Below are 18,151 nucleotides of genomic sequence, written 5' to 3' on the forward strand. Positions count from 1 at the left end.
TACTTCAGCTATTTGTTCTATACAAAAGAAAAGGGCACAACTACATGTCGACCATTTGGAGACTGTGCAGAACTGAGACACAGCAGGGTAACCAGAAAAACTGCAGAAGGAAGATAAAGCCATGCCAAAGTAATGGTGTGGACAGACCACTGTCGCTCAGCAGATTTAAAACCAGGACGTTTTTCAAATAGACACTGCAGACCAATGGAACCTTAACACAACGAGGTAACGCTTTATCAACATTCTACATCCCTATTTCCTCCTCACATGAATGCTTCTTTTTTAATGCAGACAGCCTCTACAGAGCACCTGAGCCACCACCCCAAAGCTCACAGGGACTTGGAGAACATCTGCAGAATTTTTCCTCACTGGCACAACACAGAATTCACACTATGGCAAATGCACACCTTTCCCTGGGGTGGCTGCACGAGGAGTGGGAAAGGAAATCAGGAGGTTAATGGGTTGGAATGGAAGGAACTCCAGAGGAGCCCTGACAATAACCTTGTTCTTAGGAAACACAGCAGAGCAGGGTTTGCCAAGGCCCAACTCTGCCATCGCTTCAGCCAAGAGGAGGTAACGAAGCACAGGAACCTTTATTTGGTGGTAAAACTATGGATTTTAATGCTGGAACCAGAGGAACAGTATGAGCAAGGCCCTTAAGAAGTGCAGCTACAGCAAGGGGAGAAGCACATAAGGCTCAGGATAAATAAAGTGTCTAAATACACTGTCACAAAAACATTTCCCAATCAGCTTGCTGTAAAACTGAAGTACAATACTTCTGAAAATAGTCCTGAGGCAATGACTGGGTGGATTTGTTCAAAGGAAATAGGCTCAGACATTTGATTTACAGCTGAACATTGGATCCTCAGCTGCCTGTCAGCTCTACAGATGCCTGATCCCCAGAAGGGCTGTGATTCCTTGCACTTCTATCTTGGCCAGACCTGATAAAGCCATCTGTGGGGCACGATGAGAAAGGATGATACAGCACTGAAGATGTTCTGGAGACCCACATGCCCTAAAGGTCTTGCACTAAGCTCAATCTCTTTACAGGCCCTGGTATCTCAACCAGGCATCCAATACCATAATTGAAATACACAGCAACTCCAGAACATGAGGAAGGAAAAAAGCATCTGCACAGAGACCAAAAGTATGGCTTTAGGGAGAGGAGAAAACAGAACTGGAAAGCGTTCAGCCTTCTGCACCTACCTCAGCACAGACAGAAGGCAAGTGAGAAAGAGCTCCCACAAAAGCAGTGTTTTTATCTACAGATGGCTGCTAAAAGCTTCAGCCTTCAAAGAAGCAATGAAACAGAGAAAGACCTACAGAGAAAGTGCAAACATTCCTGTAACACGTGTGGAAGGTGCGATGGCAGCGCTCAGTAGCACTGGTTTGGGATCATTTCTAATCCTGACAAATGTACAGCACTGCATTGGCAATGGTCTGTTTTCCCAGTAACAAAAAAAAACACTGCACTTCATTCAAGTTTTAGCACAGGTGAAGCCGTGTCTCCTTCATTCTACTCTGAACACTCCTTGTCATTCACCAAGTCTTTGGAGGGCGATAACTGAGGCTGAAGTCAGGGATGTTTTAAGAAAAGTGGGAATATAACAACTCACACTGTTTTTTCTTTGTAAAAAAGGATGCCAGAAACAACTCTCAGTGTGTTTTGCCGGAGTGCTGTCATTTAGGAAAGTGACATTTCAGGCTGTTCGTTCAAATGCAACATGATCAATTCACCATAACCAGGTGGTTTAGAACTGGATGCTGTTCTCACTTTTCGTATCATCTACAAATGTCCCAATATTTTCATCTGTCCCAACTAACATATCTGTTCAAAGTCTAATAATCTTTTCTCCAAACCATGCCCCAAACCAGAAACAGTTCTGCAGTTTGTATGGGAGGGAGGAGAATCACCAGACAAAGTTTTGCATGTCATGTGGTTCAACAATCATGAAATTACACCCCAACCCCTGAAACTACAGCAGTTGTGACCTGCAGAAAGGACACCGTTCCTCAGTCCATATCCTTGTGTCCTGGGAGGATATTTATGCAGCTGTAAGAAACACACATCACTGCAGGCCACGTATACAACTATGCAGGATGCTTTTACACAGAAAGTGCACACAGCAGTGCTGCCGAATGCCAAAGGGAACAACACCTCCTGTTTTCCCTCCTCACTTGAAATGCTCAAGCTGGAATGCTTTCAGCAACCATTGCCACCACAATGGCTCTGAGATACTCCATGCAGCACATCTCAGCAAATGTAAAGAACTGCTCTCATTAAATACACTGCTAGGCAGTTTTTAACTACAGAAGAAAGGCCAGTGACCACTGAACTACAGCACAGCCATCTTCCACTAACACCTGCAGGAGATGTAAAGACAAACCTAAAAGCCTGTGGTCATGCAGCACACGAGAAAGCTGAACTTTCTCACTTTTATATCCACGTGTACATTTGTGTACAGTTTTCTTAAGTGAGAGAGGAAAGAAGTGATTGCAGAACACACACAGTACTGCAGAACACATGCCTGAATAATCCTTTCCTTTTACCTAAGGTTTTTAAATTTGCTCCTTCCAGATAGATTTAATAGGAACAGCTCTTTAAATTGTCCATTTCTGTTTTAATGAGTCCCTGGATATTCAGCAAAGATCACTACTAGCATTGATGGAATCATTTCATACAAGTCGTTATAAGAGTCATCGATTCTAATTTATACATCACATTTTAAGTATTAAATGTAAAACACCACACACTGTTTAACCCCAAGTGTAAATAACGTGCACTTCCAGCCTCTCCTGCTCTTCTATTTGGCTCAAAAAAAGAATGAGGTCACTTTGTTTCCAAAGCCAAACTCTCTGAGAATATCTGAACCAGAACAAGGCCTCAGTGCTAAGGATGAGCACAGGGTCACAGAAAGTTAACGTTTCAAAACTGCAGTTTCGAAAGAAGCAGAGGAGGTTTCCCTAAAAAACACTGGTGGATGGCAGCAGGCAGGGCTGCTACCAGCACCCGAGTGCTTGTACTTCACAGAACTGAGCACAAACTGAACTTAAAGAAAAAAAAATAGAATGTTGAATAAGAATTTTCATCTGACCTTGGTAGCAGTCAGACTGTCTGCTCCCCCACCACTTTCCTCCCCTTTTATGCTTACAAGAATAACTTTGGTTTTGGTGGAGCCTCCAGTAATTAGCTGTTTGACTGCAAGCTGAATTCCATGTGCACATCTGCTATTATAAAAATCTGCTAAGAGTTACATTGTCTATCCACTAATTATTGTCACCAACCAGTAAACATATGTTTTCAAACTCTCCAAAATAGCCGTTTCTATCTAATTAGTTGACATTTTAGAAACATCAGAATTGTCAAAATTGCCTTAAATACACGATGCTGCAGACACCAGATCCTCAGCTCCACAAAACCCCCAGGGATATGGAAATCTTTGGATCACAAATTCAAAACCTATGGCACCAGGCAAACCCCAGCACTTGGATGTACTCCAAACAGTCAGGGTAAGCCTGAGAAGTGGCAGCCATGGGAGACAACAGAACGATGACCTCCTCCTCCTGTGAGCAGCAGGAGCTCTTCTCCCAACAAAAACTTTCCTGCCACCTCCACTCCTCCAGTGTGCTTATTTACAGACTGCACTTTGATTCAGAAACACTCAAACACTGACAGCATCCTGACTGCTGCTTCACACCACCATCAGCTCCTAGAGGACCTCTGCAATACAAAGGTTTAACTGACAGACCAAAATACTCTGTTGCTGATTGTTATTTCCCTGCAGTGCGTATAGAACTGTGCCCTTACTGCAATCTGTTGTTCTCATATGCATTACATGCTCAGCTAAACCAAGTAACAAAAATGCTCCAAGCCAAATACCTTGAAATAAATAATTTTGAAAATAACACAGACTGTAGGAGAAGGACAGAAGGATAACTGAAGTCTTGAAGACTGGCAGCACGACGGAGCACCAAAACCAGTGATAAGGGAGAAGTCTGTACTCAGAAGAATGAATTGCAAGAGACTGCGAAGCTCAGAGGTGCAGTTTGACATTTGAATGATGGGCAGATCTTCATAATGTACTTCTTGCTACCTCGTTGGCACTTTTCAAGAAATCACATCAAAACAAAAACTGTGCATTTTCTAAACATGCAGTAAACACATACTGACAACTAATAATTAATATCCTAAATACTTTTTTTGAAGGATATTTTTAACAAGGGTTAAAAGCAGGCATTCAATAAATACATCCTCCTACCAACCAGGGAAGCCATTCTGCTTTCTTACCGTTGTCTCAGTTAATCCACCAACAGACACAGAGAGGCCCAAAAGCACATAGTATTGGTATGCAGGCAAACCTAAAAGCTGGGTGATTCGAGGGAAAGCTTCTGATGCAGCATTCCAGTTTAGAGTTTCTGCCTCTGACCTACAGAAAGGGAAGAGAAAAAAAATAATTCTGTCACTGTGTACTTCCATCTCCATACAGTGCTATGATAGCTCCTCATCCTCAAGCAACATCAGTAAGTTAACTAAAAACCCCAAATCAATCATTGCTATATGAGGAAAATAAACACCAAGACTACAGTCACAGCCAAAAGTAAAACAAAGCACTTTTCAACTCCACATCCTGTTTCAGATACAGGATTTGAACCACAGGTTCCTTTTGGATGGCAGGAGGAAATTCTTTACAGAGAGTGGTGAGGTGCTGGAACAGGCTGTCCACAGAGGCTGTGGATGCCCCGTCCATCCCTGGAGGTGTTCAAGGCCAGGTTGGATGGGGCCCTGGGCAGCCTGGTCTAGCATTACATGTGGAGGTTGGTGGCCCTGTGTGTGGTGGGGGGTTGGAGATTCATCATCCTTGAGGTCCCTTCCAACCCTGGCCATTCTGTGATTCTGTGATTCCTTTTCCAAAGCACTTTTCTCTATGCTAAAAAAGCAACTACTCTTTCTTCCAGTGTTTAAGAGGCAGTTGAATAATGCCCTTTATAACATGCTTTCATTTTTGGTTCTTCCTGAAACACTCTGACAGTTGGATTTGATCTCTGAAAGTTCCTTACAACCAAAATTCTCCCTACAGACATCACCCCTACCATCCCTAATCTACCATGAAACTGGCCAGTGGGTTCAGAAATTATTGGAGCTGATCCAGAGGAAGACTTCAGCAGCATTATCATAAGCACCTTCTCTCCTTATGAAATCACAGTTTTCACAGACTCATGCCACAAGTTCTTTTCTGTGGGCCTGCTTTGTATGCTTACATGTATTCACTGAACACTTCAATGAAATTTTGACAAGCAGCACCAAATATTCCCCAATAAAACAAACATTTTATTTCCACTGATTCAGGAAAGCTTCTTCAATCTACTACCTTGGAAATATCCTCTCTAGTTCTTCTCGATGAGGTATGTGTGGAACTGGAGGGCTGTCAAAGTGTAACAGAGTAAGGAACACAGATCCTGCGTGAGCTCGAAACTTATCAATTTTTTCAGCTGACTGTTGGGCCAGCCAACACATAATCTGTTTGCAGCTATAAAAAATAAGAGAGAGAGAGAGAACAATTCATGATATATAATGAGTAGATTGTGTATTGAAATCACTGCAACAATATCAAAATCATATCAATATGATAAAGTCTGGTTTAACGCTTTGTTATGAATATGCAGATGATTTAGGAAATCAAAATGGTGACAGAATATTTAGAGATTTGTTTCTGCATGTATCAATCAAAAAATGCCATGACTGATGTTACACAGCATTCAATATTCACATATCACCTTTCATGTTTAATATACAATGGTGCATTATGGACTGGATGAACATTTCAGATGGAAATAGAACAGGAACTTGGGAAAAGCACATTCTCAAGTACGAAACTGTAGAGATACCAGTAGACAAAGTCTATTCCCAAATTATTTGTTGTGAGCATTCAGCTCTGGTTAGTTATTTAACTGAATCCCAATTAGCCTGTGTCCATAATTAAACTCTCCGCTATGAAATTGTGTTCTACAAGGTGCTTTATACCTTCAAAAGGAAAACTAAGGCATCAGAAAGAGCTAGAACACTGTCAGCTACAGCAAGACCTACAGCACCAAGCAACTGTGATTCTTTCTCTTTTAATCAAGCTGGAAGGATTCCCTTTTAAGTTTGATGTGAATAATTTCTGCATAAGTCCAACAGGAGGAAACCCCTGGACAACTGGCATTGGCTGAGTACTGAGTTCTTGGAATCCACCACTTCTCTTCCAAGTGTCTGATTCACCCACTAACAGACATTCATTTGTTTTGAAATCTAGAAATCATGTCGCTGTTCAGCCAACATGGGCATGATCCATAAACCATCACCTACCTCGCTTCACCTCAAGCTATACTTAAAAATCACATTCACTGTTAGGAACATGAACAAATACTCACGAAATCAAAAATCTGAATCTCAGTGTAAATTTTGTTTTTAATGTATTTCCTTGTTAATAATTCCATAAAGATGACAGAAATGAAAACAAATTCATTTTCACATTTCACCACATTCCAAATCAATGATGCAGTGCTCTGTGTAAGTGGGTGAATTCCTATTCTATTTAAGTGAATAATGCTGGCAATGTGCACAGAGGCTGCAAGCACAGACCAAATCTCACAGATGCACTGTATTTGTAAAGTGAGACTGCCACCCACTTTCCCTCACTGAGGTCAGCCTCTCTGAAACACAGATGCAATATTGTCAGCATCTAACATGGTGTAAAATCCATGCATTTCTACCAAGGGTTCCATATGCTCATTAGAGGAGTAAGCATACAATATATAAACAACACTCCCTTGTATGGACTGGAATGTAATTATAAGAGATAAGATAAAAAGAGAACAAGTAACATACATGTTGGCATTAATTAACTCTGCTTCATTCTGAACCAGCAAAAGCGTCACTTTCATTAAACTTGTCATAGCAGCCTCACGTACCCTGTTGAAACAGAAATATGTTAGACCAGTACTTATGCTAAATATGCTAAACCAGCACTTAAATAAATCCAGCAGCAGTTAGGTTAAACAGACACTGGCATAAAATACCAGCAGGTACAAAACATTGAAAACACTGAACAATGAGAGCAGTTATCGTATTTTGGGAAGAAGAGGAGTGCTATGACTGCACAAATCCCCATCCCATAAGGCAAAGCCCAGCTTTGCACTGAGAGCCATCCTCGCTTCCAGCCAGATCCCCAACCTGACCATCTTGGTTTTCATTCCACCCAGATATCACCAGGTTATTAAGAAGCCATCAGTCATATGTAGCGTGCAAACTGGTTTTTAAAACCAAGCCTTTTGTCTTCAAATTCTCTTCTTCTAAAAAGACTAATCAATGTTTTTACAAATATTTAAACCACTTCTGAAAGCATCTCACTCTTCACAAATTTTCAAGCTTAGTACTTCCAACATCAGGAAAAACTGTGACTCAGAATGGCTCCAATCTGTATCCTATAATAATTCTGAAAAAGATTAGCTTAAATAACATTAACAAGTGCTTGATGTCCACCTTCCTGACCAGAGCCAGCACATTCATCCTTTCTCAGTAACAATAAATACACAGAGAGAAATTTACAGAAGGGTACACCTGTCTACTGCAAAATTTCCAAAATAAACTGAAAAAAATGTAGCCTAAAACTGGGTGAGATACTTGTCATAATGGTAAAAAAAAAAAAAAGTAAATTACATCATTTTTTCCTAAGTAGTTTAATACAAGTTTGGCAATCTTTCATCAAAGGATGTTTTTCTCCCCTTTTCATACAGTATCTGACTTTTAGATACTCACATCTAACACCTGTAGTCAGATTGGACAAGTCCTAGCAAACTATCTGTCAAAATAAATGTGAAGTTTGCATATGGAAAGTACAGTTGGTTATACTTTCCCACGATTCCATTAAAGAAAGACAAAAATTACACACCAAGGAAAGGTCTCTGCAGAGAATGGCAATTCTCTCCTTATCTTTCCATCTTAGTCAACAATTTTAAAGAAACAGAATGAGAAAACATATCTAAGAGGCCACAAAAGTATTCAGCAGGCTACAGTTTGCTATGAGAAAAGCCTTCCCTTCCCCCTTCAACTTACATGTTTTGGAACTGTTGATTTTGGCCAATGTTGTGAAAGAAGGTTTAAAAAAATGTGGGGCTCAAAGCACATTTGAATTTTAATGGCAATTCGATTTCCTTAGGACTTCTTTGAAAATCTCCACTTTGCAGAATTTTGTTTTGTGTTTAACTTAAGACAGACAAAAAGATCAACAGGGGAACTTGTGAGCTGCTACAAGCAGAAGCTCACTTGAGTAACTAATTATACTTCACCAGTTTCTCCCTTATCAGCTTCAGCAACTCACCTAATTTTGAAAGCTCAGTCTTTCTTCCTTTCTCTGACTCATCACCCTACATGCTTGCTCTTACATTTTCCTCAAGCTGCTCTTGTGTCACTCAAGTGCTATTACATACCCTAAGCTACAGATCCACTCACCTCCTTGCTTTTTGACAGCTGACAAAGAAGAAGGAATGCCAAGATGCTCGTGCGCACTGGAATGACCTGTTCTTGATCCTTACTACTTTGCATTCTTGTTTCCTCTTTTAAGTTTGAGATGTCAAATGCACCTACTTTTCTCTGACTTGCTGTTCTGTGTTGTTTCCCTTCTTCCCTAGATTTCTTTGGAATTTCCATTCACACCACGTGTTCCATTCCCCACAAAACCTCGCTGTCATATGACAATCAGTATTAAAGGCTGAGGCTCAGGGCATCATTGCATAAAAAAATACAACTACAAACACACAAACATTAACATGGGCTGACAGGAGTGACCTAGATTATTTTCCCTCTACCCTTTTTCAACACATTTGTAAATATGTAGTGAAAAACTTAGAGGTTGCTCCAGGACTGCTTTGTTTTGTCCACAGCAGGGAGAAGGAAGCAAGTGACTGAGACTGTTTTGGTCACAGAAAGAAGCGTGATGAGGAAGAGGGCACCCAACCATGCCTACCTGCAAGGCACACTTAACTTCATGGCCACTGCAACCTTTCTAAGACAGGAATTAGAACCACGGTTTGCAACCGTTGAAAATTTGTCACTCACAAATTAAGCAACTGCTCCCTCTCCTGGCAAAAAACAACAACGCACGAACATAAAAGGAGCACAGTAACTAGGAGTCAATGTACTGCTTCAAAGAAACTAGGAAAGGCAACTTAAACCACTGTACTTCTAACAGCTAAATACGTTCCTAATATTCAGTAACATCCTCACAGTCAGAACAAGTCTGAACTCCAGTTTCACACCTTCTTGGTGTGAAGGGACAAACAGCCTGGACAGCTTTCCCTTTCCACATTTATTCAAGGCACATTTCCAAACTCAAATCACAACAAAGTTGGAATTATCTACTTATTTCTAATAGGTTTTCAAAAGATTTCTTTAATTGGACAGAAAACATGACTCTAAGCTGAAGTCTCCCATTGGAGGCATCTCACCATCCTCCAACATCTCCTCGGCTGTCAGTGGTGTAGTCAGTCACACAATTGAGCAACGTAGCATAAATCTGAGCAACATTATCTTTGCAGATAAACTCTTCCTGGGATCCTTCGCCTTTAACACCTACTGTCTGGCAAATCCTTTAAAAAGAGAAAACGGGGGAAAAAAATACGTTAGCAAGGGGGAACATTAAGATCATAGCTCTGTTCTGTTGTTTAATAAAATTCACTAGACATAAGGGTATTCTAAGCCCTCGTAATAATTCCAGCAATCAAACATACCGTATGCAGAAAGGTTCTGAGACTATTCTAGATTTGAGGATTTCTTATCAGGTTTAAAAAATACCATCTAAACCAAAATCACAACAGAGAAACAGAATGCTTTCATGTCTGAAATAATACAAAAAGAAGTCTCTGTACTTACCTGTCACTTTCTGTACTCTTACTACAACGAAGCAAGCAAATAGAGCAAAGCACTAATAACAGCTGCACTGAATCTGGTATTATATTTCTTTCTACTGAAGGTACGTGTAATGTGAGAACAAGATTTTTCTGCATTGTAACAGTTTAAGAGTATTTATACTCTGTTACTGTTAACATTAAATATGCTGTGGCATGTAAACACTGAAAATATTCCTCAAGATAAAAAGCTTCTTCAAACAAATTCAATTATTTTTTTTTAATGAAGTGGAGAAATCTGTGCTGTTCATTTTCACTGAAGCTCACCAAATTGCAGCCCGTGAAAAAGGTGAACTTGGAAATATATTCTAGCTACTTTTTTCATTGATGTAAAAACATGAGAGCTGTACCCCATCCTCAGATGTGAGATAATCCTCTGAATCAAAGGTGTGTGGGATAATGGAGATGTACATGGTTCCACACTAGAAATGATTAATTTTATTCATAGTGTGATTTCAAGATCCATGCAGTGAGCTTGTTTTATAAAGTGGAGTGAATAGTAGAAACCTTTTAGAGAAAGAACTAAAATTAGATAAAAAATGAAGATGATAAACATACTCTGCAATTGCTATTAGGGCATCTCTTCTGGATTCAGCAAAGCTCACGTCTCTGGGGGTAATTAAGGTAACTTTTCTTAGACCTTCCAAAACCTGAAAGAAAAAAGATATATTTGAAGTCAATATAATATTTATAAGTGACCTACATTTAGAGACAGTAGGACAATTAGGTGAATGACATACAGGAGAACCAAGCAGTCAATAGCTTTGTGTTTCTCACCATGACCTGTCAATATGCCTATGTGCTCCCTTTGGACAAGTGTTCCACCCCAAAGGGTAACTCAACCTGCTTTTTCCATTAACACTACCAAGGCAGGACTAAACTTAATTACCAGAATCTATGGCAAGCTCAATTCATGATTTTTTGGTGTTACTGTACATTACAATCCAAAACCGTTTCACAAACACCTTTAATTATGATCATTATTATTTATTTCATGACGATCACAGGTTTCATTCAGAATACCCCGTGCCCTCTCGTCTCACCTGTTGAAGCCTGCCCTTCAGCAGAAACCTTGGAAGGGCTCCAAGGGCGAGTGAAAAGCCACAGCGAACCATCTGCTCTGTGCTTTGTAGCTCCGAGATGTACTGTGCCACCAGCTCATCTAAAAAAGAAAAAAGCAATGGCAAAGCAACCTTTACATCATTTTTACATCAATTACGTATTTGGCTAACTAAAAAAATAAGAGGACAACTACCCTCCAAATATAGCACCTAGAAAGTTTTATTATTCATTATCTAAAATACAGAGTATTTTACATTTCCTATGGGGAAAAAAAAAATAATAATAATAAAAAAAAATTCTAAGACCACAGAATGGTTTGGGCTGGAAGGGACCTTAAAGAGCCCCCACGCCCCAGCCCTGGGTCCATCCATGGCCTTGGGCACCTCCAGGGATGGGACTCCCACACTCCTCTGGGCAGCACAGCCATGGCCTCACCTCCTCTAGGTAAAGAATTTCCTCCTCACATCTGACCTAAATCTCCCGTTAGTTTAAAACCAGGTCCTGTCACAATTAAAGCAAGAAGTTGTTCTCCCTCCTGATTACAATCTCCCTTTAAATACTGGAAGGCCACCATGAGGTCTCCCAAGAGCCTCCTCTCTTCCACACCAAAGAGGTTCAGCTCCCTCAGCCCTTGCTCATAGAGGTGCCCCTGTCCTCTGAGCATCTTCATGGTCCTTTCCTGGCCCTGCTGCAACAGCTCTGCCTCCTTCACGTGCTGGGGCCAGGCCACTGCAGGTGGTGGCTCAGGAGGGCAGAGCAGAGGGGCACGATCACATCCCTTCCCTGGCTGGCCACCTCTCTTTTGATGACTTTCGCAGTTGCATGGATGTTTGCTTTCTAAATATAAAGTCAGAATTTAGGCACACTGACTCCAGTCATTCAGAAGATGGACAGAATTCTCAATTTAAAAGATGAAGCATTTTTATAAAAATCTGCAGAGTAAGTCCAAGCATGGTTTTCAGTGTAAAGACAGAGGAGCAATCTCTCATATTTATAGTCATCACTTTCCATCATCAAACACTCTGTGTGAGGAAATTTCTGTCTCGGATGAATCCATCAAGGGCCGCCATGCAACTGTTCTCTTCAAAAAGTCTCAGCTGGACTGGGGAGATTCAAACACACACAGGTCATACCTAAGCAATGAGATTTTGTCATTTTTTATGCAGAAACAAACTAACAGAAAAGTTGGATCTTTTAAAGGTGAAAGCTTAAAAAGCAGCAGCCACCCAGAACAGTGGTGCTGTGCTCAGGTCCCTTCAATTGCTGTATGACCACACAAGAAAGGGCTCTGCAAACAGCAGTGCAGAGGAATGGAACAAGAATAAACTGAACTGTGTTAGGAAAGGGCAGCTCACCAACGAAGTAAAGTGACATGAAGAACACAAACAAGAGTCAAAAAAGTCAGGAATCCACATTTCTACTGTAGATTTTGTCAGAGACTTAACAGACAGTACTTCCTTTGTACAATTTCTCAGCTACTACAGTCAACTCCTCTGTGAAGTGCAGAGGAAAATAAGGTAACTCCAGAAAAAAAGCTAGGAACAACCTAGAGAGCTGCAATAAACATAATTCCAACTAAAAAAGGAGAAAGGCAGTCTCCCTCACCTTACCAAACTTTTCCTTTAAATCTTGAAGAGGAAAAATTCAAAGATTCCATGAAAATGACATAATTGTGCCACTTGCTGCCATCTAAGATTGACACGATTGAGCAATATTTGCTAGAGGAAGAAAGATCAGTTACACAGGAAACTGCACTTTACATCCCTCATGGCCTCTTTTTCTTTAAATCTCTGTGCAATTCAGCAGGCCTCAACTACTTCCTCACATCAGGAAATCAGTTCTCTGTCCAGAGGTTAGCAATACGAACCCTTCTACTATTCAAAATCTTCCAAACAATTGTGGTAGGTGAGACTTAAGGACATAGGAAGATGCAGTGCTTACTTAGACAGTAAGACCACCACAACCTTCCTTGCAATTGATGCAACTTGAAGACTGAAATTTTAGCAATATGACAAATTTAAGACATGATGGAAAATGAACAACTTGCCTAAAAATCTTTTACTTCAATTACATCCCTAGACTACCATGGCTTGTGAGATTCCTCCAGGCCCATGCCAGACAAAAAGCTCATCCAGAATCCAGTGAAAATGAAGGTTTATAGGCATGTAACAGTACAACAAATATAGAACAAGTGCAGCCATCTATGCAATGCTCTTGCAGTACATCCCTCTCCTCTTGATTTTGAAACATAGCTGACTTCTCTGCTCAGCTTTTTCAGAAGCTTGACACTCCAACCTTACAGCTGTCTGTGACTCAGTGCTGGGTTGGTTGTTTTTTAGATCTGCCTCACTATCACATTGCATCTATTTATTCTGCAAAAACAAACAAGCCATTTGAGCATGCAGCACCAGCCTGCATGAAGAAAAGGGCCACTTTTTATTATTTTATTTATTTTTTACAAAAATATAAAGATTAGGTGATATATAAAAGATTTAAAAATCAAGTTATGGCTGATACATAAAAAGCAGTCTAACTTCTTTAGGGCAGAGAATGCACGTCACAGTGTGTGACAGGTATCTGTTTTATTCTTGGAAGTACACAATAAAAACATCAGTGATGTCTTTTGTTACCTGATTTGGAAATGACACATGAGTTTGCAATTGTAAAAAAAAAAAAAACAAAAAACAGAAACAACCAAACAACAACAACAACAAAACATTGCTTTGTAAACTATACGTAACTGCAAAGTAATCTTTAAGACAGAATCTTTAAGAACATAAATGCTGTTATTCTTAAAATAACTAATCTATATAATCTAGTAAAATTAGTATAAAAACAGTGATGCTCCCCTCACCCCCAATGGACTCAATTCCTCCAAGTGTACAAAGGTACAGCCCAGTATCCTCTACCTCTTCTGTAAATACGAATCCTTACCCTGCAAAGCTGGATCAGCTTCTCCATTTTCATTGATGTAATATTCATTACACAAAGCACTCAGTGCAGACACTGCAGAGTCCTGAAACAAAGGCAAAATTGTGAACTTCATATCATGAAATATGATCTTAGTAAATATAACTGCAGTTCAGGTTCAGAGGTTAAAGAGAAGGACGATTTTATGTTTGTTTTTTTGTCTTTTGTTTAGTGATACCTGCAGCTATTGCCGCTTACTTCTTAATTCTTCCCTACTCTGGTTTAAGATCAGCTGAAAAGGAAACCTATGGAACAACAAAACAGATTCTTCTCTTATTCTTTTAAAAGTACCAGTAAGCTAAATTAATATTTAACACATTAACAGCAACATGCCTGCTGCGTTTCCAGCTCTCCTGTTGTGTCTGCAGGATGACACAGTATTACCAAATCCTTAAGTTATTTTTTATCTGCAATACAGAGATTCCAGACTGGCAAGACCTACAAAAAGCAACCTACAAAAAGGAAACACAGCACAGAAGCATGGATTGCTGCAGACCCCTCACTTTCTAAAGAGAACAGCTTTCTTTTTTAAAGGTATCACATGCTACCACAAGAGTGTACTTGGTCAGAAAAGAAGATGGCTTTTCAGTGTTCCAGGGATATTATTTCTCTCTAAAACATACATAGAAATCGAGTGAGAATTGTCATTTACCAAACACAGTTCAATGTTAATTAATGTTAAAACAGGTCAAAATTCTCTACAGTCTATAATTAATTCTCTAGGTTTAGAAGTTCCAGTAAAGACGTACAACTCTTTGAATAAACTGCAAATACCAAAGGAATATTCCAAGAATTTAATTTCATCTTTCATCAGTGATTTGGATACATTTCAGTCTGCTCTGTTGTCTGAGGAAACGTTTAAAAGATGAGCCACCAACTACTCCCAGTGGCTTTTTATCTTATTTTAAGAAATGAACAAAATGAATAAAGAGTTTTCTATTCAAATGGTGTCTGTGACAGCTATAATCTCTCGCAGGGCAGACGAAAATTATCTTTTTAATTTGGTAGAATCTCATTTAAGAGTACAAGATCAAACTTCCGTGGTGTTACTCAGGAAAATTAAAGTAAATAGCTGGAGACATGAAGACCATGTACATAAAATAGCACAAAGAAAACGAAAATAGCACTCATCAATGGGTGTAATACTCAGAATTAGTGTAGTTGGAGAGCACAGTAAAAAGATTTTACCTCAGATTAATGGAAAATTTAAGTACTGTGTCCCAAATAACTCCCGTTGCTTCACACCAATTTTCTCCCTGTTAACAAACCCACCCTGAGAACATCAGACCCAAGGATACTGTCCAGAGACACTTCTCTAAATAAATTCATCTGAAACCATTAAAAACAACCCAAATCAACGTATCTTACACACATAACATATACAATTAATGCAGTAGATTTCCTTATTATTAAACAAGGTGACAAAAACAGACATTTTATCCATGGTCCATTTTTTGAGACAGTCTGAGATTTAAAACTTTGTATCTATATTAAAAAAATTGGCACTGGGTGGCTTAATAAAAACAGGAATTATAGCTGCAGTTATGGAGCAAGTCAAAATCATACTCCAAAACAGAAGACAAATGTCACAGTGATGTACTTGGATGGCAAAGCTTCAAGCACCAGGCACTGCTCACTGTTAGCCCATCATCAGTGCCAGTGACTGCCAATGACTTTGGTCAAATCCACACACAAGAACATGCTTTGTAGTAACTCCTCAAGCATTAAACAGGAAGCCTCCCTGCAATTTAGGAGAATTCATGTTTCACTTTGTTTTTAAGTTCCCCTTCTCAGGGACCTAAGAAACAAACGCACAAGAAGTAATGGCATTCTATGAAAAATACTCCAATGGAAAGCAGAAGTGCTTCTGATTCTGCATGGCACACGATGACACGAAGAAGGAATCACTGCTGTACCTTTACATGCTGTCGTGCAGTGCATGAAGCAAGAGGAAGACTTCTGAGACTGTCATTTATCAGCCACTGCCAGCCCTCTGAAACAGTAAGGAACATACATGGTATTACCTTATAAACTTCAGCATTTTCTCTCTTACAGCAGAAAAGTACAGCAGCCATCCATATTCAGTTACTTCCTGCCTTTCCAAAACTAACAAGGCTGTGTATTCTGGCTCATTGTACAAAGCACACAGTGCAAATGCTGTCTGATAATACTGAAAACTAGACAGGGAAAAAGACTGCAAACAACACAGATCTTCCATAACATCTCTGAGCAGATTTCTGTATCTTTCTGACATTTTATTTGTTAGCCCACTCGAATTTGCCGATCCTCACTGTTCCTCTGCAAAACACCACTCACTGGTGTTTTACAGCTTAATGAAAATGAAGCTGTATTTACTCGAAAATGAAAGGTTATTTAAAACACTACGTACCAATTATTGGATCTCCTTTAAACGGCATTTTTGATAGTGACAGCTTTTCAATTAAAGTGCAGACTGTAAGAAAATAAATTTGGCAACCAGATAAATAATAAAAAATACAATTGGCAGCTACTTTAAATATACAGCTACATCACGTTCCATTAGCACTCATTTTAAACTGAAGAAAATTCACCAAGAGAAGTCCAAGGCACGTTAGTTGTCAAGTCTTTGTTATTTTCAGTTTATACACTTACATGAGTTTCAAGCTTATGGAATAGCATTCTTTTAGGACTTCAACTTGTTTTGAGGAATAGAAATTAACACACTAAGCACTGCAACATTTTGCTATAGAACCAACTGACCATTGCTCAAATGGAAACTCAGCACTCAGGGAGTACATTATCTTCCACCTCCTGGCGACCAGATGAAATAAAACACAGGTCAGTGCAGAATCATTATCAGATTGCTTTAGAGTTGGTGGAGAGCAGGGAGAGGACAGAACAAGCTACTACAATACTGCCACTTTTTTGTTTCTCTCTGCTCCCACAATTTAATCTTTGAATCTTACTCCAGCCTCTGTACACAGTTCATCATCTTAATTTATAACCAGCTCACTGGGCTCTAAACCCACTCTTCAATTCAGTCCTCACTATGGCAGTGTCACACAATCAGGCTCCCTGCACTCAAACACCATTCGCCCCAGTGTGGCAGCTTCTTCACTGATACTTATTCACACACAGATTAAATACAGTGCAACTAAAGCCGAGTCTCTTAGGGTCCTTCCTCAGTCCTCTAAGCTTCCTGTACGCTCTGCTGTGGTTGAGAGCATCCTCTTCATTAGACACACATGTAATTTGTGGAACATTTTCAGTTCTTCTCTTATTCTACCTATGCAGCCCTATCTTGCCAAAATGCTGCCATTTCTACTTCCCAAATATACGAAATATTCAGCTGCTGAGCAGTTAGAACAGATGATGAAAACCAGCAGTTGTAAATACGTTCTTTCAGCATTCCCATGTCACATCTGTAAACTCACTCAAAGAGCTCCTCCACTCCTCCCATTTGATTGCCTTTCAATATTGGTAATGATTGACTTTACCCATTAAGTTTGAGGATGTGATTTAAGACATCCCAAGTCAGAATCTGCTATCTAGCACTTCCCTCATTCAATGAATAAGCAGGAAACTAAAGTTGGCATCATTTCCTTACCCATTCAAGTTCCCTACTTCTCCCTGCAATGCCCTTACTTTTCACCTTGTTTCTATACATTATTATCATTGAACTCCTCATCATTAATGTAATACAACCCCTTCCACAAACTGTTGTTCATACAGTCTTTATTCTTCACCCTTGCATACATGTGTATTATGATCAAAATCATTAGTTACATGATCACACCTTAACGGACAGACCACAACTCTTCTGGAGAAGAATTGGGGTATATCAGGGAAATCAAATTCAACCCCGAATAAAATTACTTTTGCTCAGCAAGTGAAGTGTGTGACAGAAACCCAGGAACTGCCTTCAACTCTTACACAAATGGGTTTAGTCCCAGTTGCGCTGGTAAATAATATTCTGCCATATCTGACTTCTGATTAGCTTTCAAATTCCATATTTTTAATTACTATGCATACTTTACTTATGCATTTAATGTAACGTGTGCAAAACAAACTGAAGAAAGTTAAGAGCAGAACTACGTGTTGCACATTTTCTGTTCCATACCCCTGCTGTGGCACTTACCAGCTGGTCTCATTAGCTCTCCACCCAGCCCCCTGCAAAGCAAAAAGGAGAGGCACT

General features: G+C 39.7%; 1 protein-coding gene across 1 annotated transcript in view; it reads right to left on the reverse strand.

Annotated features, from left to right (window-relative positions):
• TBCD (tubulin folding cofactor D) overlaps nt 1-18,151 on the reverse strand; it is a 108,106-nt gene that overhangs the window by 12,585 nt on the left and 77,370 nt on the right. The window contains exons 23-32 of the mRNA XM_031599167.2: nt 18,095-18,126; nt 16,367-16,429; nt 15,894-15,970; nt 13,942-14,023; nt 10,989-11,107; nt 10,504-10,595; nt 9,487-9,627; nt 6,869-6,952; nt 5,370-5,528; nt 4,289-4,427 (exon numbers count right to left, since the gene is read on the reverse strand). Coding sequence (XP_031455027.1) covers nt 4,289-4,427; nt 5,370-5,528; nt 6,869-6,952; nt 9,487-9,627; nt 10,504-10,595; nt 10,989-11,107; nt 13,942-14,023; nt 15,894-15,970; nt 16,367-16,429; nt 18,095-18,126 — 988 coding nt within the window. The remainder of the gene's footprint in view (nt 1-4,288; nt 4,428-5,369; nt 5,529-6,868; nt 6,953-9,486; nt 9,628-10,503; nt 10,596-10,988; nt 11,108-13,941; nt 14,024-15,893; nt 15,971-16,366; nt 16,430-18,094; nt 18,127-18,151) is intronic.

The sequence above is a fragment of the Phasianus colchicus genome, chromosome 20 (genome assembly GCF_987193195.1).
Source record: "Phasianus colchicus chromosome 20, bPhaCol1.hap1.1, whole genome shotgun sequence".
NCBI classification, from domain to species: Eukaryota; Metazoa; Chordata; class Aves; order Galliformes; family Phasianidae; genus Phasianus; species Phasianus colchicus.